This window comes from Anguilla rostrata, chromosome 7 (assembly GCF_018555375.3).
Source record: "Anguilla rostrata isolate EN2019 chromosome 7, ASM1855537v3, whole genome shotgun sequence".
Taxonomy (NCBI): Eukaryota; Metazoa; Chordata; class Actinopteri; order Anguilliformes; family Anguillidae; genus Anguilla; species Anguilla rostrata.
Genome location: NC_057939.1, coordinates 17,511,563 through 17,537,139, shown reverse-complemented (window position 1 = coordinate 17,537,139; position 25,577 = coordinate 17,511,563). Strand labels below are relative to the sequence as shown.

Genomic DNA, 25,577 nt, shown 5'->3' with positions numbered 1-25,577 from the left:
TCACAACATGAAAAACGTAATTAACGAACGTGATTCGAAGACACTATCGTAAAAGTGGCAGTTATTAGCTTGCTAGGGAATTTTAAGGCAGCTTGGTAGTCTCTGTAGTCTTTTGACATCCGCCCCAGGCACTGTTCAAACATACCGAGAAGTGCCATATTAATGTCCTCATTGCTTGACATTAATTTAGGTCAAAATATATTATAGACATAAAACAGTGGAAAGATTCTATGCAATCAATTCGTTTATTTGCAGCTTGTAAAATCAGAACCAGGGCAGATTTTCCGACTTGTAAAACAGCTGGCGCTGCCGTACTCCTGGTTCCGAATTCAACTCTTTGGGGTTAGGCCCGTTCGTCATTCGATGGACAAGTAGGGAGTGTAGTTATTTGTTTTAAACAAATTTGTCGGTTTTCATTTTCCTTCTATTAGCAATTAAAACATGACATCTAAGTACCACACAGCGTATTCAGATTGATGATAATTCGATTTTCCCGAACATTTTGCAGTTTGGTTTCATTTCTTTCCGTTATTCGTAGTTTAGTTTTTGTACAGTTCATCCACCAGGGGCCGCTGTTTTCTTTTCTAAATAATGGAAAAGAAAACACTTCCTGCATCGTTTCTATGACGTATTTTAAAGCGACCGATGGTATCTATCCATGAGTATTTGCCATGTTTGTGTAAATATTATTTCTTCTACGTAAGATCATGCCATGTTATTGGTGAGAAGTTATAGTTTGTAGGTAAGAGCTAAGGTTACTTTCACTTGCTATTTAAATATATGAGAATATTTTCACGGATATGTAGCAAGCTAGGCACTTGGTTGCAAGTTTACTAGTGAAGCTAGGGGTAAGTTAGCTTCCTGCTGGCGTCACCTTGACATCTTCAAGGTATCGAAGCCTGTTCACTGACCGTGGTATTGCCTTGGCATGTGGACAGTAAGAAGGATACCCTTTGTTGACATAGTTAACGAGGAAACCCGTAAAGGTGGTGAACACCGTTTTGTTTTCTGTTGTTTTCAGTGACGAAGCTACAGAGCACATAGTGGCGATAATGACTGCTCCGAATTCTAATCAGAGGCGAGCGTGCTGGGCTGCAAGGGACGTGTTCTGGAAGTGCCTGGATGACAGTCAAGACGACGCGACTGCGTGCGAGAAATTCCGCACAGATTTTGAGGCAAACTGTCCTGCTCAGTGGGTGAGTTCAGTTCCTGGTAACGTTGGTGAAGGGTGTCCCTATATGCCCCTACCAACTGCTGTAATGACCGCATGTCCGCGACAGGTTGTGCTACTGTCCACTCTTATATCCGTACTGTGCACTCACCTCGCTTTGACCCTACGGTTCAGCGTTGTGCTGTGGTTCATCTTAGTTGGTCTGACATGCATTGGTCTGACATGCAGTGGTCTGCCACTGGCGTTCTGTCCACTTTTCTTATTGTGTCTTGGGGCATTTCTCAGGACAGTTGAACATCTTCGTCAAAGCTCGTGTTAGAGCTCTGGTCCTGCATTGCCTGCTTTCTGTGAGTTGATTTAGCATCGTACAGATATGTGTGTTAAGTTAAATTAATAAATATATGTACTTGATTTATCAATTCATTTGTTTGGTATAATTAATATTTTTAAAATGGTATACAGTATAACCACAATTTAACCATATCCTTTTTAAGCCGCATACATATTTATAGTACACCTTGCTGGAAGGTGACAATCAATCTTACCTTTGTAATTGCAGGTGAAATACTTTGTCAAAAGAAGAGACTTCTTAAAGTACAAGGAGAAGATTGAGACCAAGGGATACGAGTCTTCTGAACAGTCATCGAAACTATAGTTGCTGCTGCTGCTTATTGTGTGAAGATGTAAGACCACATGAGAGAAGACACTTGCACATCAGAAGTTCACAAGGTGAATCTCGAATGCCTCTTTTTAAATTGGCCAGAGTCTAATTCCAGTGCCTTCTGACAGGCGACTGAGTAGTTTGTGAACCTTTCTGCGTGGTTTTAGTACACACCGTTAAAAAGGTGATGAACTCTGCCCACAAATAAAAACAATTGAATCTGTGTGGCACTGAGAGGAGAGGTAAAGTCTGCCCATTCCTGAACTGTTTTTTAAGAGAAAATCACTTTGGAGGTTGTACACAGGCCACAAGTCAGTAAAATACTTTGTGAATGACATTTTAAGACAATGAATAAAATAATGAAGCAAAAGGGTTTAGTTTTTGAGTTCTTTTATTAGTTGTCATTATTGTATCTTATGTAACTTCTGGGATGTTTAATGTGTGTTACAAACATTGTTAAACTGTCAGTGATTCAAGTATTCAAAAAAGTCATTATACATGGACAAAAAACATGAAAGGCACATTATTCTATATTCTCTATGTTTTTCTTAGTATTAACATAGGTTTGTGTCCAGATTCTCAAACTAGCAGATATGTTTAAGTTCTGTGCAGAGAATAAAAATGATGTGAGACTCACTTAATAAATAGCGCAGTATCAAAGATTCCATTTGAATACTTTCTGTTATGTCTGTTATTTTTGCCCAACAAAAAATTACAAACATGGTTATAATTAGTGTTAATTTGAGTAAAAATATATTAGGAAAACAATGTTGGTAATTATGTACATTTCAGAGGCACTGTTTTTTGTTTACTTTGCCTTCCCTCTGTTATTATTTTGCTTGTGCGTATTCCCAACTTTATTCTAAGAGTTGCACATATGACAAATTTATGAATACAGAGATGTATAAAATATTAATTTTGTCTGAAGAGTAACATTGAGATATGCAGATTAATGCTGTATATTTTGAGTAACTTTGACCCATGGTTACTAGTCATCTGTTCAGTTCTTCAAATGAAACACTTGGCTCACACACATTTGTTTTATGTCCTGGTAAATCGTACTGCACGTATTTTGAACTGGATATACTTTTTAATTAATTAACATAATAATTCAGGCCATGTGCCAGTGTATTTCCTGTGAGTGACAGGAAAACATGTGCATTGAATGCAATTAAATTGTTTTATGTTTTGTTTTTTTCAAATAATGATCCTTTGTACAGTCTTACAGGAACATTTTAATATAAAAACCTATATCCTAAAAGAGAAGGTATTTACTGGGTTAACTTGTGTGTGTAAAAGCTACTACTCTAATCCCGAAACAAACTAGAATTTACAAGTGAGACTGGATAAACTTAGGTCCTCCATGGTAATCACAGTGTACATTTCCATCTGAGATAAGGGAAATGACTTAACTCAACCATTCCATCACCGACATCATCCAGATACGTCTCAGTGACTTCTCAGAGCTCCTCTTTTCCCTCCTCGCCTCCCCTGTGGTCACCGTTTCTCACTCTCTGCACCCTTAACCCCAACCTGTCAATCATCAAACCTGGCCAACCAGTCAACATGAAGACTAAGCAGTGAAGCTTTTCAGAGGATGGGAGATGTGAGTCTTATCCAATTTGGAATCTTCTGTAGGAGATGTGGCTTCCGATATCTTCCTCCTTTACTTCCTTCCTTTCCCACTACAAAGTCTGTTTCTTCTCGCTCTCGCCCCCTTGTGGCTACAAGCTGTTAGTGACATTGCTGGTTATTGCCCAGACTGGAAACTCTGTCAGCTGGAAGAGTGGGACTCCCCATGTCATGATAGCCAGCATGACTACCAGAACCCCAATCAAGTTGACCCCAAAACCTGCCTTCACCTGCAGAGGGAAAGGACAAGAAATGACAGGGGGTTAGGGGCCAGCACCTAACCCAATGGCTACCTACTGTGCACTCGTAGAACTGCTCTCCACCAGAAGAAACCATATCATTCTCTTCTCTGTTAATACGTCATCTAACTGTCAGTCAGTTTAGTAAGCTAGAGCAGTTTTAACAGTGTTAACGATGTGTTGACTCTCGAGTGCGGTGCGGTTTGCCTCACCATGTCGCTTATCTGCACGTGTCCGTAGCTGAACACGATGGCGTTGGGGGGGTTCCCCACGGGCAGCATGACCCCGAAGGACACGCACATGGTGGAAGGGATGAGGGTGTGCAGAGGGTTAATCTTCAGGGTCTCTGACTGACAGACAGAGAGGGGGAGGGCTCACATCAGAAGAGAGACCACAGTGGGTTCTGCCTCATGCTCAGCTTGCAGTGTTATTGTAGCACAGCAGCAACACTGTGCAATTGTTCGTGTTGCATTAGGCACATGTAAATCTAGGGCAGAGGTGTTTATGCTAGGCTACCCCGCGGGGGGAGACAGTGCTTGTCCAACACGATTTATGACTGCAGGCCCATTTTATTAATTTGCATTTCTAATAAATTCTCTGTCACTTGGTTGAGGACACAATGGCAGCCCACTTCTCCAGCCCGTCGGAATCAAACCTGCCGTCTTTGGGGGATGTCCCCAGCTCTTTAAGCTCTACAGCCCTCCACAGCATGCGGCTTGCCTCTTACCAGTGTCGATAGGATGGGCAGGAAGACGGTGAGCGTGGCCGGGTTGCTGGCGAACTCGGTGACGGTGGACACGAGCAGACAGGCCAGCAGGGTGACGGCCCAGGGGGGCAGGCCGCTCATGGGCTCCAGCTGTCGCCCAATCCAGACAGACAGCCCTGATACCTGGGGGGGGGGGGGGTTGGAGGGGTCACGCGTCTAATATCATCACTGTTGTATCTTTCTCTAAGGATGTGTGGTAAATAGCACATGCATAATTGAAGGGGGGAAATTTTGCCATTCAGAAAAATCCAGCAGGTAGATCATATGAAGTTCAGGCTCAGATAAAGCTCATTTCCCTCATATGTAATCACATGACCTTATATAAAAATGAGGAACTTTACCTTACACCCAGCTGCCAGGGCATAACCCCCACCCACCAGGATAACAATCTCCCAGGGCATCAGTTTCTGGAAGTCCTTCCATGTGATCATGGGGGCGAGAGGGTCTGAGTCCTGCTGTTTCACTGAGCTCTCATCCGCTTTCAAAGAGCACAGATTAATTACTCAACCAGCAGAGGGCAGTATTGCAAAGCAAAAAAAGGTTCTGGGAGTACTATTGCTGCTTAACAGTCTTTTTCTTTGCTTTGTGTAAAGTGTATAGGTTTGATGTTTGAGTTTTACTTTGTGTGGATGAACACAGTGAGATTGGCCAAAGCTGTGTCTACTGGGTCTGAACTGTGGAAAAAAGTGTATAAGTCCCCCAGGACTATGGCAATGGATCACCCTGCAGGTACATGTGTCTGAAATTTAGAAATTTACCTTTGTCTGTGGAGGCCAATGGCCAGGGCCTGCGGGCGGGGATGAGGAAGAGCAGGAAGCCCAGGAGCACGGACACGGTGGCGTCGGTCCGGTACCCCTTCCTGTCAACACACAAAGTCAGCGAGGCCCCCTGAGTACCAAAGAAAAACGTCCACAGCGACAGTCTCAGCTCTCTTAGCGCTGTACGCAAATGAGACCACAACTGCTCAGCGCTACCTACTTCTCAAACAGCGAGGTCCAGCCTGGCACAAACCCGGGTTCCCGGGTGAACCACAGCAAGGTCATCAAGATGAAGAAGATGCCCGTCACCACCTCAGGGTAGCTATTCCCATGGGGAGAGAAAAAGAATAAGGTGCAAACTACTGCAAATACAGTAGTAGAGTGAGGACCGTCTTTCCTTTGAGTGCTTCGTAATGACTGCCAATATGTGACAGTACTACATAATATATAAGCTTTGTAAATCCTATGTCCACACCAGCACAGTATATCTTCCTCAATTATACACCTGGAGTACTTTAGTCAAGAGTGCAATTGCAGTGGCCACCCTAGGATTTGAACCTGAAAAACTCTGGTTCCAGGCCCAGTTTCCTCTGCAGTAATGTGCTCTTATGCACCTCCCATTTATGCTACCCCTCCCCCCTCCACACACACACACACACACAGCCTACCTGATGGGCCCCAGCTTCATGTACTCCTCCTGGATCCTTCTCTCCGACATCTCCTCCCTCCGGGTCTTGCGTTTCTTGCTCAGAGAGCAGGTCTCTCTGAAACTTTGGTGCACAGGAGTGATGACACTTTCAAGCTAATCAACTTTTTCCCTAACTGAGCACATTGGTTGGTTAAATTCCATTGTGGTGGCCAATGGGTGGTTTGTGTGTATTGAATTTCACAAAATGTTATTTGTTTTGTTCTTGTTTCCTGATCAAAGCGAATCGTAAAATGTTTTCTCGTGTATGTATTGAATTTCACAACATTTACTTTGTTTTGGTCCTGTTTCCTGTTCTAAGCAGAGCATGAGTGGTCTTTCCCAGCAGAGTGCACTGTTCTTACTTGCAGCCCAGGAATAAACAGTGGAGCCACACCCAGGTGAGCACCAGCATGATGATGGAGATGGGCAAGCTGAAGATGAACCAGGTGCCAAAGTTAATGACCTTTGCTTCAGGGTAGCGGCTGCAAAACCAAGGAGGGCACGGGTGAAAGGGGGGGGGGAGGGGGGTGGTGGGGGAAGAGAAAAAATGAATTTAAGTAAGATGGAACGAACAAGACACATTGCTTAGCATTCAAAAACTTTTTCCCATTATTACAACTGCAGATCTTAGTCCTTCACCACTACTGCAACATCCTTTGTTCCAAAAAGTGAAGACGAGGAAAGCACATCCTCCGAAACAATCTTTCTTTACATCTTTGCTTGGCTGGCATTGGGAACCCTCACTCCCTGGATGATATTATGGGATATCAACCATGTGATGCTCAACCAGGATTTAATTCAGGACCATGGGACATGTCATCACTATGAATATGTGCGTTAGAGGAAATGCCACTCGAGAGCACGCTCCCCTCCCTCCCAGAATATAGCACTTTAGCATCAGGACTGGATGGCAAGAAAGAGCTTAACTGTCAGATTGCCTTCCTCTGGAATCCAGTAATTGGATCAGTGGGTCTTATCTGTGACGATTCATGTGTTAGTGATTGATCTTTTCTTTCAATGTGTCACAGAAACAAAACAGTTTTAGAGAGGTGCAAAAAGGTAAAGAATGTCAGAAAGAGCATAGATCAGCACAGGGTTGTTGCCTGCATCAGCGCTAAAGGAGACAGTAGCAGTGATAAGCACAAGGACCCAGGCAGGGCACGGGAGGGACATGAGCTAAAACAGATCAGCAGACTGGCCAGTAAATGGATGCCCTGCCTTCTCACAGAGCTGTCTCCAGCCCTGAGCAGAGAGTGGAGAGTTAAAGGTTAATCCCAGGGCAAAGTCAATGGACAGATAGGAGATGCTGTGGACTCCCCCTTTGGAATCAGTAACATTTAAAGTTGAGAAAAAAAGACCTGAAAGGTAATGTGTGATCACAAATCCCCATGCGCACTAAATTGTGTGTATTATCTGAAATATTTGCACGGAGGGCTTCAGGTCCCATGGTGTGAGTATTTTGGGGGTAACACAGCTGTCTCTTTTAACTCAGCTGCAGCCCTTTCCAGAAATGCCTCTCTGGCCCGTGTTTCCAGGAAACCCCCTGAACTTTGCGCTCCATGGACCAGCATCTGTGGGGTCACTAAGTTCACCCCCTTCTTCCCATGCAGGGAAGAGGCCAGGGGCCGTGGAGGAACAGGGGAGACCGTCTGTTTGTACACATTCTCAGATGAAGAAACAGTACCAGTCTTACATCAAATACAATTATCTACTTCTACACAACTCTTTTTTAAAAACATTTTTGTGTACTCTGTGTATTTGATTTGCTTGAAAACTTTCGAAAAGAGTTTGGCATTTGTTAATACTGTAAGATAAACTGCATTCTATCTATCCATCTATCTATTTTTCTATCTATCATGTACTACAAACTGACTCCTTAACTGGAGATGCTTGCAACTCTAGGGTATTGGAGGGGCGGTGTGCTCGATGTCCGGGGAAAAGCTGCAAACAGGGTGGTGAAGGCTATGTGCAATCAATATGGAATACTGAGATGGGTAAAATTGTTTTGTTTGTTTGTTTTGCTTTTGTTCTTTCGGATCTTGTCAATTAGTTTGGACTTTTGAATCTGCTGTTTAGATTGCTTGAAAGGAGGATGACACAAAGTCTATTTAAAAAATACAAAACTTATTATCTACTTCCACTTATGTATAAATACATCTTTCTCTCATCTTATGGAAGATCGCAGGAGCTCTTTTTAGTTACCAAGTTCACGCTCAGGAAATAGACTATCCAGAACAGCATTTATTTGATTTATACAGCATGTTGCTGATGGAGGCAACTGGTTGCCCCGAAGAAGGTTAAGGTTAACTGGCCGAAGCTAGTTTTAGCTCTGGAGACAGTAAATCTTGAATTGCTGTGAGTGCCACAGAGAAGCATTGTAGGCCAACCCACTGACCTGCAAGATGGTGTTTTCAACTGGCTGCATCAGACAAAGCCATGTTTACAGACTAAGCAGTCAGAATTTGGAAAGGCAGGGAGAGAGATAGACAGCAACCTTTGTCCTACATTTTCTGCTGCGTAAAAGTGCCCTGTTCCTTAATGCAATAAAGGAGCTTGTTGGTCAAAGCAATTTTGCTGCTCACCACATGTAATATGCGCAAATGAAATCTAAGCCTTTACCTATTGGTTGTGTATTCAACTGAAATCTGAGCTTTTAGCTGCAAAATAACCTCAATATTCATGTGACATCTGTGGCAATCTGTCACACTCTGGCGAAAGGAGAGTGACGCCCGAGGAAGGGGCTCTGCTTGTTTCCTTTTGAAAGAGCGCGTCCTCGCGTTTTCTTTTTCTCCTCATCTTGAACCTTGTCCCTTCCTGCTCTTGTGGATAATACACACAGTTAATAATGATGACTTAGCAGTTAGCGCCAAACCTGTTAAACTGCATCATAGCTCGTGTTACTGTGCCTGCAGATGCAGACAACTTGTAGCATGTTAGGGTCCTGCCCGCTGAATCAGGACACCCTCTGTTCCATGCTTCAGCGGGCTAGGGTCCTACCTCTTTAATCAGGTAAGAGGGTGTCTGCGTTCCATATTGTAGTGGGTGAGGCTCCTAACCTGTTGAATTGCTCAGCAAAGATGAGGTTGGTGGAGGTGCCAGTGATCGTTATCAGGCCTCCGATGGTGGCCGCGTATGTGATGCTGAGGGAGAGGCACTTGCAGATCATGTGGTCCCTCTTGGTGGGGTACGGAGAGTTCTTCTTTGCTGGCCTCTGGGGCTCTGGGATGCTGACTGCTGTCTGAGAGGGTAGAAAAGGAAGCTGGAATCCTTCAGTAGGTGAACTGCACAAGTAGCCATGACCGCGTGTAAACCGTGCCCACACATGAAACGCTCATGGAACACATGGAACACATCTGGACATTGATACACTAGAACAGTGGTTCTCAAACCTCTCAACAGGTATCTCCAGCCAGATCCAGTTATTTGATGTGTTCCACCTCACGCACACCTGATTCAACTAATCAAGCCCTAATCAAGCATCAGGTGTGCTTGAGATGGAACACATCAAATACCTGGACCTGGCTAGGAGTCCTCAATGAGAGGTTTGGGATTCACTGTTCTAGAACAATACAGATAATTAAATGTAGAATTACTTCGTGAGTACTCGTTGAGTTTAGAGAATGACACTGCCACAGTTATCATCTAAATACTTCATGTTTTATTATTGTGGATTTCCCCTTATAACAAATAATCTTTGTATGGGTAAATGAGTCCTTGTGAACCATGGAAAGGTATAGCTGCATCCAATACCAGGGTGTTGACCGGATCCATTTACCACTACACAGGCAAACTTTAAACAGGCGTTGATCCCTTTAAGAAGGGGGTTACCCTCCCAAAATGGCTCCCTGAGAGGAAGTGGGGTGCAGGAAGTAAAGTAATAAAGGTAAGACAGAGGGGGAGAGGCCTATGGTTTTTTGAATGTGTTTGGCATGGTATACAGTTTGTGAAGGATCTGGGGTAAAATGCATCTACATGCATCCTCAATACCTGTCTGGGACTAGAGGTGTGGTGATATGTGAAGTTAACACTGTTGTAAGGAAAAGACCCCAAGCACATACTAATACAAAGGTATTGGCCAGGAAAGTACCAGGTAAATCTCCAAGCCGGGTAAGATCTTTCCTTATATTTTATATTTTCTCCTTTTTCTTGCTGGTATCTATATACTGTGTCGGTGATTTGTTAAGCAGTGCCTCACACCCCATGGTTTTATACACAGTGGCTCTCTGGAACCACATCGAACTCTTTGTAATGACAGAGGACAGAAAAGACAGCTATGGTTATTTGCTGGTACTGATATAACAATAGATGATATATGAGGTTTATGATGTGTGCTCAAAACTGAGTAGGCTATTTATAAACTAACTCCAATAAATGTATGTTTGTTAGAAAGCATTGTTGTTCAACTGCTTTTGAGTAAATAATTGGAGATAATGTTACCTGTGGCAGATGTCCATTGGGGCCTTGACTGGGTTTCTGTGTCAGGCGATCAGGCTCCTGGAGGATTAGAGAAAGGAGAACCTGCTTAGAGAAATGCTTCAGCCTTCTAGATGCAGATGAGGGCAGGTGAACATCCCCTGCAGTTGATCCTTGTAGCAAACAGGCTCTGCCTGCAAAAATGAGTCTTTGGTCTGTTACAGAGTGCTTGTCATTTGGATGAATGTTAAATAGGGTTTTTCACTGTGGTTCCATGGCACTGAAAAACCCTATTTATATGGATAAAAGCGCTATATAAATGCAGTCCATATAGCAGTGAGTGGGGGAATCTCTTTTGTCCAGACTCTCTCAATCTGGTCACCTTATCATGCTCCAGTTTAACTGACTCTCTTTAGCTTAGCTGATGTATGGTAGGTAATCTGACCGCAAAATTGCTGCCATGCATTACCTAGGTGTGTGCTACATATTAGTGGTGGCTGCGACAGGTTTCCCATATTCACTGTAAAGCAATTAGGCATCATCATCATCATCGTCATCATAATGATCCACATCACAGTCAGCTTAATGATCCAGCGTCAATCACGCTCTGGTCGACCGAGCACAGCTGGGAGTCCTGTCCACACAGGAAAATCCCTGGATAAACATCAGTGCACAGTACAGCAGACCTGTGTGTAGGATAGCCACTCTTACCTCAGACAGAGTGCAGAGCTCCTGTTTCCCACAGCTGCTGAAACACAACACAGAAAGAACAACTTAGAGACCTATCTAATGGACACTCATGAATTGGATATGAACGTTGTACGCGTGTATACGTTATATTGTGTCTGGATATATTGAATCCAGGACAAATAGTCAACTGGACAAATTAATTTTCTAATAATCTTGTGTGTAGCATGTGTGCTTGTGCTTTGGGTCTCATATCCTCCTGAGAACTGGCAGACAAAAGTTTATTATAAAATGTTTTGATACAATACAAGTGTCTTGAAAAAATGAGTTGCAATGAAAATATTATTTTATTTTATTTTTATTGAATGTCCCTTGCCATGTTTGTTCGCCGTAACATCGTAGAATATAGGGTTCTTGAGATTAAGACCAGAGGCTCATGTACCCAATGGAGGACAAAAATGAATTGCTGGGAAGTTATCTGGATTGCCTATCAATGATGTGGTGACATTGACAAGTTATGGAACTAAATGAGTCAACTTAAATAAAATGGTATTATTGCATTGGTCTTCAACCCAGGTCCTGTAGATCCACAAGCTCTGATAGTTTTCATTGTTACTTAGAACTTAACTGCAAAAAAATTCCTTTGTCAATCTATTAACTAATTTCACCTGGTTCCTTGACCCTGAATTATTTTCAACAAACTTGCTGATCCTGTGACTCTCCAGACCCAGGGTTAAGGACCACTGCATCAGAGTGACCGTGACAGAGTGACTGCTAGATTTTTGTAAGACTGCCACGATACCGAGATTGCTGTTGTACCTTTGTCTACGATACAGCAGCTCAAGCTGGTTCTTGTCCAGATTCTCCTCTTTGTCTGAAAAGAAGAATTCCACTGTCATTTTCATAACTGTCATAATGATGGCAACATGATGTTTATTTAAGTTCTTCTGGCTAACGGCAGCAGGTCTCTTGTTTGTGACCTGTGATGTGACTTTGTGACCTACGATCAATTCCTTTTATGGAATGTGCTTCTCGCTGGCAACTTTGCGAGAATGTGGTCTATCATGCATTCAAATGTCAACACACGAAAATATTTGAACGAGCAACAAACAGCGATAAACTGATCATGACGTTGCCCATTGCATAACCATTTGTGTTTACATAACTACTTCGGTTTTGTTCCAGTATTACAATCAAACTGAGCCTATAAGACAAGGGCCTGGATTCACCTTAACTTTTTTCATTTTTTCTTAACTTAATGTTTCTCAACTTTTCTTAACTTAGAGCCTTTTTTCTTCGTAAACAGCTTTGTGAGTTCACTCCGCATTCATTGAACTTTGCCAAACCGTGTCAGCGAAGTAAAGAAGCACTTGTGTTTTATAGTCAGTCATGGTTAAGGAGAGATGTTGACTGTTTTATTGCATCTTTTGTAAGCTGCTAAACAAATTGCCTCCATGAGGACAATGAAGCTTGAAGTAAGTAGTAAGTGGACTTGGGCCCTGGTCTGCTGAGGTGTTGCACAGTGACAAAGTATTTGTGTGCAGGCAGTGATGGGGGCACCCCTACCACTGTCGTCGTCGGGGGCCTCAATGGTGTCGGAGTCCTCCTGGGCGTCGGCCACGCCAGTGCTGATGAGCTGCTGCAGGACTGCCTCGGCGATGGGCATCACCATGGCAGTGGTGGACGTGTTACTCAGCCACATGGACAGGAACACGGTGCAGCACATAAACCCCAGCACCAGCCTGACAGACACAGGACCCCCCCATGAGAAGGAGTAACCATTCATAAGATACACCAGATACATCATGTAATAATGTAGGTATTTATAGTTGTTTTATATACGGTATGTGACGCATTTGAAATTTTGAATTACTAGTAGTTGCCGCTGTGCGACCTGCAAACCATGCAAGGGTCACTGAGGCTCAACTGCGCAGTCCACCTAAGCTATAGTGGCACCATCAAAATGTGTTTTTAATTAGCAAACTTTCAGCTCTCTAGAATCCTCCCTGTGCTCTTGTGACCAAAGTGAACTGCTCAGGAGCACACATTAGGTAAGAACATGCAGTTGCTGTCTGTGTCTTTGTGTATCTCTGTGTCTGTGTGTCTGTTTGTGTGTCTGTGTGTCTGTGTGTGTGTGTGTGTGTGTGTGTCTGCATTCAGGTGATACTGACATGCCAGGCTTTGCGCCAGCAATCATGACCATACGCAGGGCGATCCGTTTGTGAAGGTTCCATTTCTCGATGGAGGCAGCCAGACAGATCACACCAATCAGCAGCAGCGTGGTGTCTTTGCAGTACTCCGCAGCCACCTAATGCACAGACAGCTGGTTAGTACATAGGGCACTTGAAGTTAAGTATTTACACAACCATAGCAGTTTGATACTGTACCCTCATATATTTAAGCAACTTTGGCACCTTGTCCAGGTTTCCACAGTATTTTTGTTTTGGTTTTTATCACTTAATCTCCCCCCAAAATACCCTCAGTTTAGGAGGAGGGTCTGAATTGACCCCCTTATTAAAGTATGAACTTGTGGGGCTGCTGTGTGACTCATCTCGTAAAGACAGTGTTCTGGTTTGTGGATACGCTCAGAGGTCTCATGTGACCTACTGTATTTCCGTGTCTCCTCGCATCCAAATTGGATGGAAATAGGAGAATGACCTTTGTGTTTTTTTTCTTCTTTTATCTCTTGCTTACAGATTACACAGAAGGCACTTGGGTGCTGCTGAATAGTAATATTCAAAGCCCATTGTATTCATACAAATCAGTTGGATAACGAATACAAGCTTTATCGCTTCCTGAAGTTCAGGAACCAGGCCATGTGATTGAAAATGAGTCCAGCCGTGTAATCCACTGGCAGTTGGTGTGAACCGAGCTGCTCCACATTTGTGCCAGACTCACGAGGATATAACAGGAACCGGTTTTAAAGAATTAAAGCCATCAGACATAAAGGTGTGGAAAGCATGGTATAAACATTCCACAATAAGCGTAACAGCGTGCAGGGTATTTGCGCTACTCTATTTACAAAACGTCATTATGTAAAGCTTACAGCAATGGGGCGCTCTGTAAAGGAGGTTCAGTGGAGTAGTTTTTTCCTCATATGTCTATACATTTCATTTAAAGATTCGGGATGAGTTCATTTATTATTATTATTATCTATCCCTTCCAATACAATTCAACTCCCCTTTCCCATAAACTGGTACAAAACGTGCTGTTCAGCAGACAGATGATGAGGGAAAAGTGGATGGAAACTTGTGCCAAGATGCCTCTAGACGCTGGCATGGTTAGCAACTCTCAGTGTTCTTTATGTAAGATATTTCAACTATTTCTAATATGAGTGCAAAAATATCAAGTGAATGAGTCCAGGTAAGAGGGGTGGCTGGCAGCTTGAAGCCCAGTTTAGTCATTGTCATGCACTGTGTGTGCAATACCCATTAGACCAGAGGCATTTTAGGGAATGTAATTTATGGCCTCCAACCCTTTGGCATAGGCCAAAGGTTTTTTTAAACCCAAAACAACGGAATGACCTAGCACGACTTTTTGAAAGCAAAAGCGGTTGCTTGGTTTTGAGCTTGTTGTTTTTCGAAATGTTAGCGGTACGCTTTCTAGTAAATGTACGTGCATACCAAAAACATATTACAAGTGGAATCTGGAATACATTCAAAAGCAAGGTAGTGTTCCAAAACGGATATTATCCTTGTCATGGATAAGGCACAGATCTGTAGCCTGAAATATTGAGGTAGCAGTAAAAGGTGTGCATGCTCCAGAATCTGGTGAGCTAAGGGATGGCCAGTAGCACTTATGTGCACCTGACAAGATATGAACTCAGTCTCTCAGGTATAAACACCTGACAGAAACACACTCTCTCAAATACGTGCACATACATTTACCTGACAGACACACACCCTCTCACATACACAAACGTGACGGACACTCCCGAACATACGCACATGTGAGACAGACTCCATGTCTCACATACATGGAGCGGTTTGTTAGGGTAACAGGGTTTGAGCATGATGTATCAACCCCCAGTGAACTGTGCTACAGCATACATAGAGTGCAAGCCTTTAAAAACAAATTCATAGAAACAGCAACAGTGCTAGAGATCCATAAAATCCCTGTCTGACCTACAAATGATCCTTGGCCCCATGTGACTTAATACATCCATTGTCAGCATAGTGTCTGGGATCCAATGCATAATGAAAACACATGGACACCCATGCCTAAACAAATAAGCCTAACTTTCACAACATACACAACACAAAATCACACACAAAACGAAATCTCACGCATACTGTTTCATACTCGCATTCAACAGAAAGACACGTGTTACTTTAACACATGTACAAACACACACATACACACACACTCTACTTTACTGCTCTATTTAGATTGTATGAGATTGCTTATTCCTAATACCTAAAGTTTTCTCTTAACCCTTTGAAGAGTAGGTTTTTTTTGTTGGAATATTTCAGTGTTCTAGAACTCTAGCTTTCAGGTACCAGTAATGATTGTTACATCAACATTAGAATGTTCAGTTAATAACATTCTAATCGCATATTTGTGATCTTTATACTTAAAGCATTATACCAATTAAGCGACAGTGTTTTTTTCAATTCAATTGGCCATGATAAATATTCTTCTTATGACTGCCTTTTTTATTTAAAATCAAGAATATAGCCTATTCTCCTCCTGTGTTTTCAATACTGATCTCAAGTGTTACACCTACACTGTCCACAAAAGTAAGTGGACACCTGACATCCGACATCTCATCCAAAATTATGGCCAATAATATGGAGTTGCTGCTATAACCATGAAACAGCCCCAGATCAAGGGGTGTCCAGATACTTTTGGTCATATAGTATATCATTTTTGAACCCGCACACACTACTGCACTGGAAGGTAATCTCCTCCTCATGAATTTAGGGCGAAGGAGCTCAGTGGCCTGAAAAAGGACCTAAATCGGCCAGTAAATCACATGTAAGAGCCCAATAGTATGTCATGGGAATTAGCATAAAAGAGCACAGTAAAATCATGACCTGAAAACGAATGACACAAAACAGTGGCTTTTATAAGTGTTTGATAATGGTTGCTCAATTAAATGCCAAAACATTCTAAACATTATTTGCTGCCTCTACATTCCAATTTCTCCAAAATATTCGCATTTATTACAAAACTGCAATATGCAGCTCATATTATAGCATGCTACGTGTGAAACGTTAGCTTACCTCACTTGACTTGAGAACCCCGAACAGCGGATACAGGAACGCCGGGACCAAAGCCGCAGCACCCAGGGGCACAGCCTCCGACACCCAGTACACTGCGGTCACTATAAGCACATATGCACAGGATGCCTCCTGCAGGGGGTGACAAACAGCACCATAGAGTGTGAGTGCAACAGCGTATCTACTGTGGGCCTGCATCATAGAGTATCTGTCACGGGCCTGCATAATACAGTATCCATCATGGGCCTGTGTAACGGTTTACCCACTGAGCACCCGTGTAACAGTGTATCAACTGCGTGCCTGTGTAACGGTATACCTGCTGTATACCTACAGTGTATGTAACAGTTTATCTGTTGTATACCTACAGTGTATGTAACAGTATATGTGCTGTGTGCCTGTGTAACAGTATACCTGCTGTATACCTACAGTGTATGTTACAGTATATCTGTTGTATACCTACAGTGTATGTAACAGTATATGTGCTGCATGCCTGTGTAACAGTATACCTGCTGTATACCTACAGTGTATGTAACAGTATATCTGCTGTATACCTACAGTGTATGTAACAGTATATCTGTTGTATACCTACAGTGTGTGTAACAGTATATCTGCTGTATACCTACAGTGTATGTAACCGTATACCTGCTGTATACCTACAGTGTATGTAACCGTATACCTGCTGTATACCTACAGTGTATGTAACAGTTTATCTGTTGTATACCTACAGTGTATGTAACAGTATATGTGCTGTGTGCCTGTGTAACAGTATACCTGCTGTATACCTACAGTGTATGTTACAGTATATCTGTTGTATACCTACAGTGTATGTAACAGTATATGTGCTGCATGCCTGTGTAACAGTATACCTGCTGTATACCTACAGTGTATGTAACAGTATATCTGCTGTATACCTACAGTGTATGTAACAGTATATCTGTTGTATACCTACAGTGTATGTTACAGTATATCTGTTGTATACCTACAGTGTATGTAACAGTATATGTGCTGCATGCCTGTGTAACAGTATATCTGCTGTATACCTACAGTGTGTGTAACCGTATACCTGCTGTATACCTACAGTGTATGTTACAGTATATCTGCTGTATACCTACAGTGTATGTAACCGTATACCTGCTGTATACCTACAGTGTATGTAACCATATACCTGCTGTATACCTACAGTGTATGTAACTGTATACCTGCTGTATACCTACAGTGTATGTAACTGTATACCTGCTGTATACCTACAGTGTATGTAACAGTATACCTGCTGTATACCTACAGTGTATGTTGCAGTATATCTGTTGTATACCTACAGTGTATGTAACAGTATATCTGTGGTGTGCCTGTGTAATTTTGCGACCAGCTCTACAGGTTGCTCGTGGCTGCACACAGTAGACAGAAGTGTGACCCCTAGCATGGGCTCCTTCTGGTACAATGCACTAGTCAAGTGAATTATATCGCTTCAATCATCTGGCTTTTGGAGTTGCATAACAGCTTAAGAATAAAGCATCTGCTCTCCTTATAATTGGGAAACAACAAAAAAGATCAGCTGGGTTTACATAAATCAAAACAGAAAAATGAAATACAAAACCTTGCAGATGTTCTTGTTATTAAGAAACCTGAAATCTCACATCACGTCCAGCTGTACAATACAAGACAGAAGCGTAGAAAGGAAAGGAAACGAACATTGCTCAGTCTGAAGAAAATCGGATCTTTAGAGGATCAGGGCCTGAAATCTGCCTGAAACCGGATTTTATGACTAAACTCCTTGTGCGTAAATCAGCAGGACAGGAATTGTTTTATGCTCAGTTACAGTCCCTGAACAACATAATAACACCTTCACATTCAAACATTACAGTGATCATACCACTTCCATTCTACGTCCCCAAGCTAAACAGAACATCAGAACCACAGTGACACATGCATGAACATTTTTGTTGAGGGCCAGAGCCAGAGGATCATGCAGAGAAACAAACAGACCCCTCTGGTTTCTGTATTACAGAAGGAATCCAAGTCCAGGAGTCACCACTATCTGTTCCACAAAGGACGCCATCTCCATTGGTCCAGAAGAATCACAGAGAGGAAATGCTAATGGACAGATTCAGCTAATGAATAATTATCAGAAGTAATAATATGTACCCATAGAAGCATGCCTAGCCCTGAACACCAAATGGCCAGGGCACCCCCCCCCCCTCCCATTCTCTAAAACCCCACAGCAGACTACCATCACTCCTTTACACAGCACCTCTCATTATTTTCCAACATTTCATTGTTCCTGTTAAACATTTTTTAATTTTGTACACTTTCAAATGTGGCCAACTGTGGAGTGATTGGCCTGAATACAGTATAATTTAAGGCAGATTAACTGGAGTGAATGCACTTAATATAACACGCAGCAGATTATCTGGTGAGTGGCACATGGTGTTTCAGGGGGTTTTGCTCTCTTGGAGTTGGTCTCTTAATGAAGAAGGCACGTGGGGTTTATTGTACACTGTTTTCTTTCTAAAGGACACCCGAGGTCATTCACTGGAAAACATACCCCCTGTGTACTAGTGGGAAGAGTAACACGTTTAAAACTTCGTACAGTACAGGCTATTTGCTTGCTCTGTGTGAATCACGTGCAGTTCAACCAGGGGTTCCAAAATCTATAATAAAAGCTCTGGCCAGTCAGGGGCTACCTCTGAAAGTAATCTGCTAAATGTTTTCCCTGCCAAAACAAAAACCAGCCTACATACATGCACTGGATGAATGCATGTGACTTTAGAGAATATATAGAGATAACTGCTGTCACTTCACATAGAAAAAGAAAGCAGGCTTTAAGCTCATATCTTAAAATATCAGGGGTATAAGAAGTGTATAACTGAACCTTAATCTTGTTTTTCTGGAATGAGAATTGGTGATGAACTGGTGCACTACTATCAATATTAAAATAAATAAACATAACTATAGCCAAATGTTCTCTGAAACAAGCTAAGTCTAGGCAACATAGCTAGATAGCTATAAAAATATATTAACCAGCATGGTTAATTAGTTATATGCATCCAATATCCAGTTAGCAGGTGAAAAATTGAGAAATTTCACAAATGGTCCAAAGAATGATTTAATTATTTCAACCTCTGGCCCAGGAAGTTTGAAAATGACCCTTTGGTTGAGAAGTTATCTTCAATGTGATTTATGATGTGATTCTATTTTTCATGTGATTATAACCCTGAACATATTTATTTCTACTCCAATAGAATTCCCATTCAAAAATTGTATGCGAATCCCATCAACGCAATCTCCAACCTACATGTGCATTTTCTAAAATATAAATATATGTGGTAAACTAACCACCTCTTTTGCATAATGCAGTCCACCAGCTAAGCGGCATCGATAGTGAAAAAAAAAACAATGGAACAAGGGATATCCTGCCAACTGAAGCCCTGCCATCCCACACGGGGCAAGGCTATGGCCAGTGGTGCGTCACCCTGCATGACTCACACCCAGAGTCAACACAAGCGTGTTAGTCCCATGCCTTTCAGATGCTTTATGAATACATGGAAAACATGGAAATTCAAATAGTCATCATGCATTAGTAGCTGACCCCTTCTCAGTTTGCTCTGCATCTGTGACAGCGTCACCTCTGCATTTCACATGAAATCATCTGTTATGAGTTTTAACTTATTGCTTTTTTATATATCTGACCTCTGTGTAGCAATGAAGCCAACAGCATTAGATGCAATATAACTAAATAGGAAATAGCTGCTCTTTGGCGATTTATGCTTAAAATGGCAAGCTTCCTGATGTAAATCAAACAAAAACTGTTTCTGGATAATTATCAGTTATCTATCTTCTGTGGTCAGAGGCTGCAAATAATATCAAGGCCAGGAAAAGCAGCATGAACCTGACCTGACCTGATGTGGTTTCAAATTTCTAACATGAGTTTCAAACATGAGGCTGATCCATGGGCAGTCTTTTAGGCCAGCATACCTAAACTGCAGTCAATTTGGAATATAAAATGGAATTTGCCTAGACTGCTATGGTTTACTGTGCATTTCTAAGTGCAGTAAAGAATGAATCCTGCAGTACGTTCAGTCCCACAGGCTTTTTCTGAGCACAAATCTTGGTGACGTGCTACCTGACGGGGGTGTAGCACAAAACTCTGGGGCCTGTGCAAATGCAGTGTCTGTGAGCCCTCTTCCCAAAGCAAACTTTTTAGTCCAGGCCCTTTGAGACCCCCCCCCCCCCCCAGCCTCCCACCCCCATCTTGGGACCCTGGGTTGCCAGTTTCACTATTCCCTCCATTATGATGCACGTGCTGCCTGTTTTCAGTCTAATAATGGAAATATATATTTGGGGTTAAAATATATGGATCAAAAGTTAATGTTGTTAGCAGTTTGATTCCACTCAGGAAGCATAGAGGTTATCCATTTAACAGTCCTGTAGCACACCAACTTTTTTTATTAGGAATGTACTGGCATACAATTCAAAGCGTGACTTCTGATTGCAGGCAGGACTCATCGTAATACCCAAGAATGTTTCAGAGTCCGAGCCAAAATTCACCTGTTGGCTTTGAAGGGACTGACGCAAGCGCTGCACTCTGGTTTCACAGCATGCTAAATTGGAAAAGGAAGTCCATGCATGGCATGTTCTCCTTCAGAGAGACAGCGCATGACACACTTACAGTAATAAATGAATACATTTTCTGTGGTCCAGGCCTTATTAAGGAGTTGGAATATTGTACAGCACCCCGCACGATGAAACTATACTGCAATTTTGAAATACACACTGCACGTACACTGCGGCATGTTTAATTTGGCTGGTCTCAATATCGCCGCATTGTGTATTGTGTAAGTTCATTTCTCTCATGCATGACATTCAGCCCAATTCAGCTCCTCTCACTACCAGCCAGTGGGTCACAGCCCACAGTGTGGAAATCAGCGGCGTGAGGCATGGGCTGTTTGCCAGAGGATGTGAAGTCCTTCTCTTCACGTCATCTGCGGATCTCTCCAAAATCTGACCTGGTTAATCCAAATTTCCAACATTTTATAAAAAGAAGGAACTTGAAGTATATAAAAAGGAACTTGGAGATAAATTAAATTACCCCTTATATAAATATACAGTTCTTAAAAGGAATTGGGGGCTGCAATAAATGGGTTCCCAAAAAAGTAAACTAGAATGAAAAAAGACCCCAGAACATGTTCCTATAGTGCAACAGACAGGAGATTACACATCTAATAAACAAAAACTTATCTGAAAGGTTCTTGGGGAAAATACTACTGATTTCCCAACAGTGAATGACAATACTCAAGAAGCATTACATAATGTTTAAGTAAAGGATGCTGAAGCATTAGAAAAACAACGACAATAAAAAAGGTAAAGAAGTCAGCACCTTGCAATGGAGATATAATATATAAACCATTAATATTATAGAAACAGAAAAAAAAAACTTAACTGGAAACAAAGCATAATGATGCCAATATATTAGAATAAAGATTACCGTTGCCTACAGTCAATTGAATGCTCATCTTGCTCAAACCATAGGAATCTCTGAATATGGGTAAATGCTATCCTAGGATAAGAATATCCTTGGATAAGATTGTATTATAAAGGAAAATCAACATGCATTCCAAAGGGGGAGGTCAGCGTTTTATTTTTCAAAGGTTATTGACTAAAATCATATCAGTATATTATATACAGTATATTTGGATATAGCTTTTTACACTTCACTACACATGTAGCTTTAGAACAATTATAAATGCACTGTGAAGACTTCGAACTTGTAATATCCCTGATCTAAAGATAGATGGTGAGATTTTACAATGAGTGAATTGATTTTAATCATTATTTCATCAAATGACTTATTGCAAAGTCATCAGAAGCGAACAAACACATATATCATTTTATATTCAACTGCAGAAGTGAGATTTTTTTATGTCCTTTACATTTCTGGATGCTAGAGTTTACCAGAGTAACCCAGAGTAGAACATAATGTTTGGTTTAGGCATTGCTTTGAATTTGAGTTGAAGAAAACTGCTGTTGTGATTAATTTTTGCTTATTTGCACTCCTCTTGCCAGTACAAATTACAGATGTTTGCACTAAAGCGGCAAGAGGATCCGATAAGGGTTATAACACAAATAGAGTCACCAGACTACCACCCAAGTCATGAAATGTGAAGCAACAATACAGACGTATTTAAATCTCTTCTACTTATTTTAAAAAAAAAACCTGCAAATGCTTGCAGAGTGGCCAACAGTTCAGAAGGTTGTGCGGGCAGGGGGAGGAGAATGTAAGTACTATTACCGTTAATATATTTAGTAGCTGTAAAGAGAATTCCCGTACACACTTGGCAGCAAATTACAAGCACAACGGGATATATTAGAGGATGAGACTCAGATAATGCTTTTAACACCCATTCAGTTCAAGTGTTGACATACCCAGCAGAGCATATCCAAGCATGCCCAAGTAGTCTGAACCTAAACCTTAGCTTTTGGCCTCTTAAGAGTCAGAGGATTATATTTAATTAAAAGGCAAATTCCACTTTTAATGAAGGGATTGGTTATATAACGGACAGCATAAAAACAAAAGCACAAAGGTAATCTCGGGGATCTCGGGGGTCAGAACCATTAATTGCTCACAATGTAATCAAGGAATGTCAGGAACATTCCCAATGAAGTCACAGCACAGCGCAAGATGCATATAATGTCAACCTACCTGTAAAATCTGAGTAAGCCTGAGACACCCTCAGTAGCATTAGACAGGAAAACATACCGAACCAGTTTGCGGTGTTCATCCACAGTTTTGGGTTTACGTCGAGATTCAGCAAAAGCATTTCAAGTGAAAGCTTGCTATATGTAGAGGTGTAAAACCTTGTCAGGCCAAATAATATACTGTACACTAGCCCTTATTACCTTTAGATTTCAGGTATTTTGCAGATGCTCTAATCCAGAGTATTTTACATTCTTCTACAATCAAGCCCACATATAGAGCTGGATATTTACTGAAACAATTCAAGTACATTGCTTACGTAGGCCTACAACAGCAGTAGCCAACCCCTCGTGGCAGCTGATACTACAACCTCAGAGAGGCAAGCCCAGTTCCGATGATGCTACCCTGCTAACCTATAACGCTGCTAGTAATCGTTCTTCTAATTAGATGGTCGTTCATTTCGGTGTGCTTGGCTACACAACTTTAAACTGTTAGCTCATTCCTGCATGGTTTTCAGTGTCCTTGGTGAAAGCCAAATGTGGGATCAAATATGATATATAGGCTATGTTTCGCCAGGGGACGTTTCCAAACATTTTTAATATCCATTTTAAACCAGTTTTATCAATATTTGCCAACATGAAGTCATTTTGATGATGTAGAAAAACTTGCGAGTTTAGTATAGCATATCTTCAGAAAAAGTAACCGGCAAACAATTACTTTTTTCTGGTAAAATTTTTTTAAAATAAGCAAATTCCCCAAAGGCTCAGCTGATCTAAAGAGGCCAGAGTTAATCTCATTATCACCAGTTTCCCTTGATGTATTGATCACCGAACAAGTCTTTGGAAATGTGCGTAGTTTCGGAGGAGAACTTGCCGCGCTATGTGGAAAGGTCGCAGCTAGCTGAAGAGCCTTACAGTACTAAATGGACCCCAACCAATTTGCTACATGCATCCTAAATCTACTGCGCCGTTGTTTTACATGATACCAATGAGAACATGGGAGCAAACGTTCAGAACAGCACTAAGGCGACACCCTGTCTACATGTCTCCACTAATTATTAGGCTGGCAGAAGAACTTTTTAGCACGGTAGGTAGTGAGAAAGCCCCCACTAATTATTTCCTGCTTTAGATAAACTTCATACTGTTCGTCTACACTTGTTTTACTTAAATAGAATAATTATAACAGAAAATTAAAAAAAGATCAGTGCACTGTTTGAACACTTGCAAGTTATTTATTTATATATTTTTACACCTTGCAAGTTATATTAAATGTTAAGGAACTGAAAACACATGATATATTCTAAATGCGCTGCTGTATTTCCGTTGGATGAGTAGAACTTGTAAATTTAAGGCGAATTAAGACATAGCCAACAATAACCACAATATAGCACATGTCTATGTACAAAACATCAGTTACAGGTTTGTAAGAGGGTCTGTATCTGTAAGTTTTCATGAGATATTTCACCTACTTAATCTGACTAATCATATGAATAATATTTTTTTACCCAGAATGAAACGAACAAAACAGTTAGTCGGTTAAACATCATGACACTTAAGACTCCCGAATACGGCAATCTGATGGACAGTAGGACAGTCGATTCATTTGACTGTCAATGCGCAGTGGAAAGAGCGTGACAGACACATGGCAAAACCGGAGCAAATTCAGACGAGTTACTTACACTGGTCGGGTGGATAAGTGGTAGTGGGAGTAGGGACAGTGGGATAAGGACGACCAAAATCAGTTTCCGCGCCGTCCATACTTTCCCCAACACGTCCATCCTGTCGGATTTCAGCCACATCGACTTGCCCTCCTTTATTTCTCCTAGCCAAATCGTTCAGTCCTAATGTCGCTAGGTACCGACTGTCGTGAAAAGTTTTGTTTTTTTCCCTCTGTTGTTCTTTCTGTGTGCAAATGGGAATTTTGTTTTAATTTATTCAATCATATGGTTGTTTTTTCGGAAGATATACTGTTTCCCTTTATGAATATTCCCTCACTTTCTTTCTAACTCCAAAAATGCATTTGTCATTGATTATTTTCTCGTCGCCTTTGTATTATATTTGGTATAAAAATTGCATTTAATGTGCAGTGTAATAGCTTTCTTTTGTCTTCTTTGGTTCTGTATATATCCTAGGTATGCTGTATATGTTCCCACCGTTGCCTGGCCGTTGGCCCCTTTACTCCGTCTAAATCTCCGATTACCCTCTCCTTTTTAACTTCTCAGAGGTCTCCCTTATTGACAAACTAGATACAAGTAGATGATTAATTATTTTCCTTTTGGTTCCTTATCTATCACTCAGCCTGTTTAGTGCGTATTCATGCAATAATATAATACAATCAATATTTCTACGTTTGTGCGCCAGAATGGTGTTGAACTACCGCTTTGGTGGTAAAATAAGCCTCCCCAGGTTGTACTTAGAATTTATGAACCTTGAAGAATGTTGACTAAATAGGTAATCTTTTGTAATTCCCCCCTCCATTTATTCCATGACCAATCAGGGTACAGTAGTTGTGGGTACAGATTTATGGTCCAATCATTCTTCGGAAGTATGAAATGTGACTGACTCAAAAAGTTTGAAGGCGGCTCAATTTTAACCTTTGGAATATTCACATCACAATGTACGGTTTAATGATGGGGTGCCAAAATTGCTT

At 41.6% G+C, this 25,577-nt stretch overlaps 3 protein-coding genes across 8 annotated transcripts in view; 2 read left to right on the top strand and 1 right to left on the bottom strand.

Annotated features, from left to right (window-relative positions):
* Positions 1-586: 586 nt before the first annotated feature.
* LOC135259228 (cytochrome c oxidase assembly factor 6 homolog) lies at positions 587-2,505 on the top strand. Of its 3 annotated transcripts, none has more exons than XM_064343339.1 (3): positions 587-742; positions 1,022-1,196; positions 1,731-2,505. In XM_064343339.1, the coding sequence occupies exons 2-3, from the start codon at positions 1,053-1,055 to the stop codon at positions 1,824-1,826; spliced, it is 240 nt and encodes a 79-aa protein (XP_064199409.1). In that variant the 5' UTR covers positions 587-742; positions 1,022-1,052; the 3' UTR covers positions 1,827-2,505. The 3 variants fall into 3 exon arrangements, with proteins under 3 accessions (XP_064199409.1, XP_064199410.1, XP_064199411.1); XM_064343340.1 differs by having other exon boundaries at positions 617-848; XM_064343341.1 differs by lacking the exon at positions 587-742 and adding an exon at positions 919-937.
* Positions 2,206-25,351, bottom strand: slc13a4 (solute carrier family 13 member 4). 4 transcript variants are annotated; one of them, XM_064343327.1, is made up of 16 exons: positions 24,607-25,351; positions 16,241-16,369; positions 13,187-13,323; positions 12,582-12,757; positions 11,835-11,889; positions 11,040-11,076; positions 10,353-10,409; positions 8,972-9,174; positions 6,278-6,397; positions 5,896-5,997; positions 5,448-5,549; positions 5,228-5,328; positions 4,811-4,947; positions 4,431-4,592; positions 3,916-4,053; positions 2,206-3,694 (listed from the first exon to the last, which is right to left on the bottom strand). In XM_064343327.1, exons 1-16 carry the CDS (start codon positions 24,724-24,726, stop codon positions 3,557-3,559), a joined length of 1,914 nt encoding a protein of 637 aa, XP_064199397.1. In that variant the 5' UTR covers positions 24,727-25,351; the 3' UTR covers positions 2,206-3,556. The 4 variants fall into 4 exon arrangements, with proteins under 4 accessions (XP_064199397.1, XP_064199398.1, XP_064199400.1 ...); XM_064343328.1 differs by having other exon boundaries at positions 11,040-11,073; XM_064343330.1 differs by having other exon boundaries at positions 8,972-9,153; positions 24,607-25,350.
* The window catches only part of zgc:162331 (uncharacterized protein LOC793007 homolog), a 30,200-nt gene continuing 14,443 nt past the window's right edge, over positions 9,821-25,577 (top strand). The window contains exon 1 of the mRNA XM_064343337.1: positions 9,821-10,005. Coding sequence (XP_064199407.1) covers positions 9,834-10,005 — 172 coding nt within the window. The 5' untranslated portion in view covers positions 9,821-9,833. The remainder of the gene's footprint in view (positions 10,006-25,577) is intronic.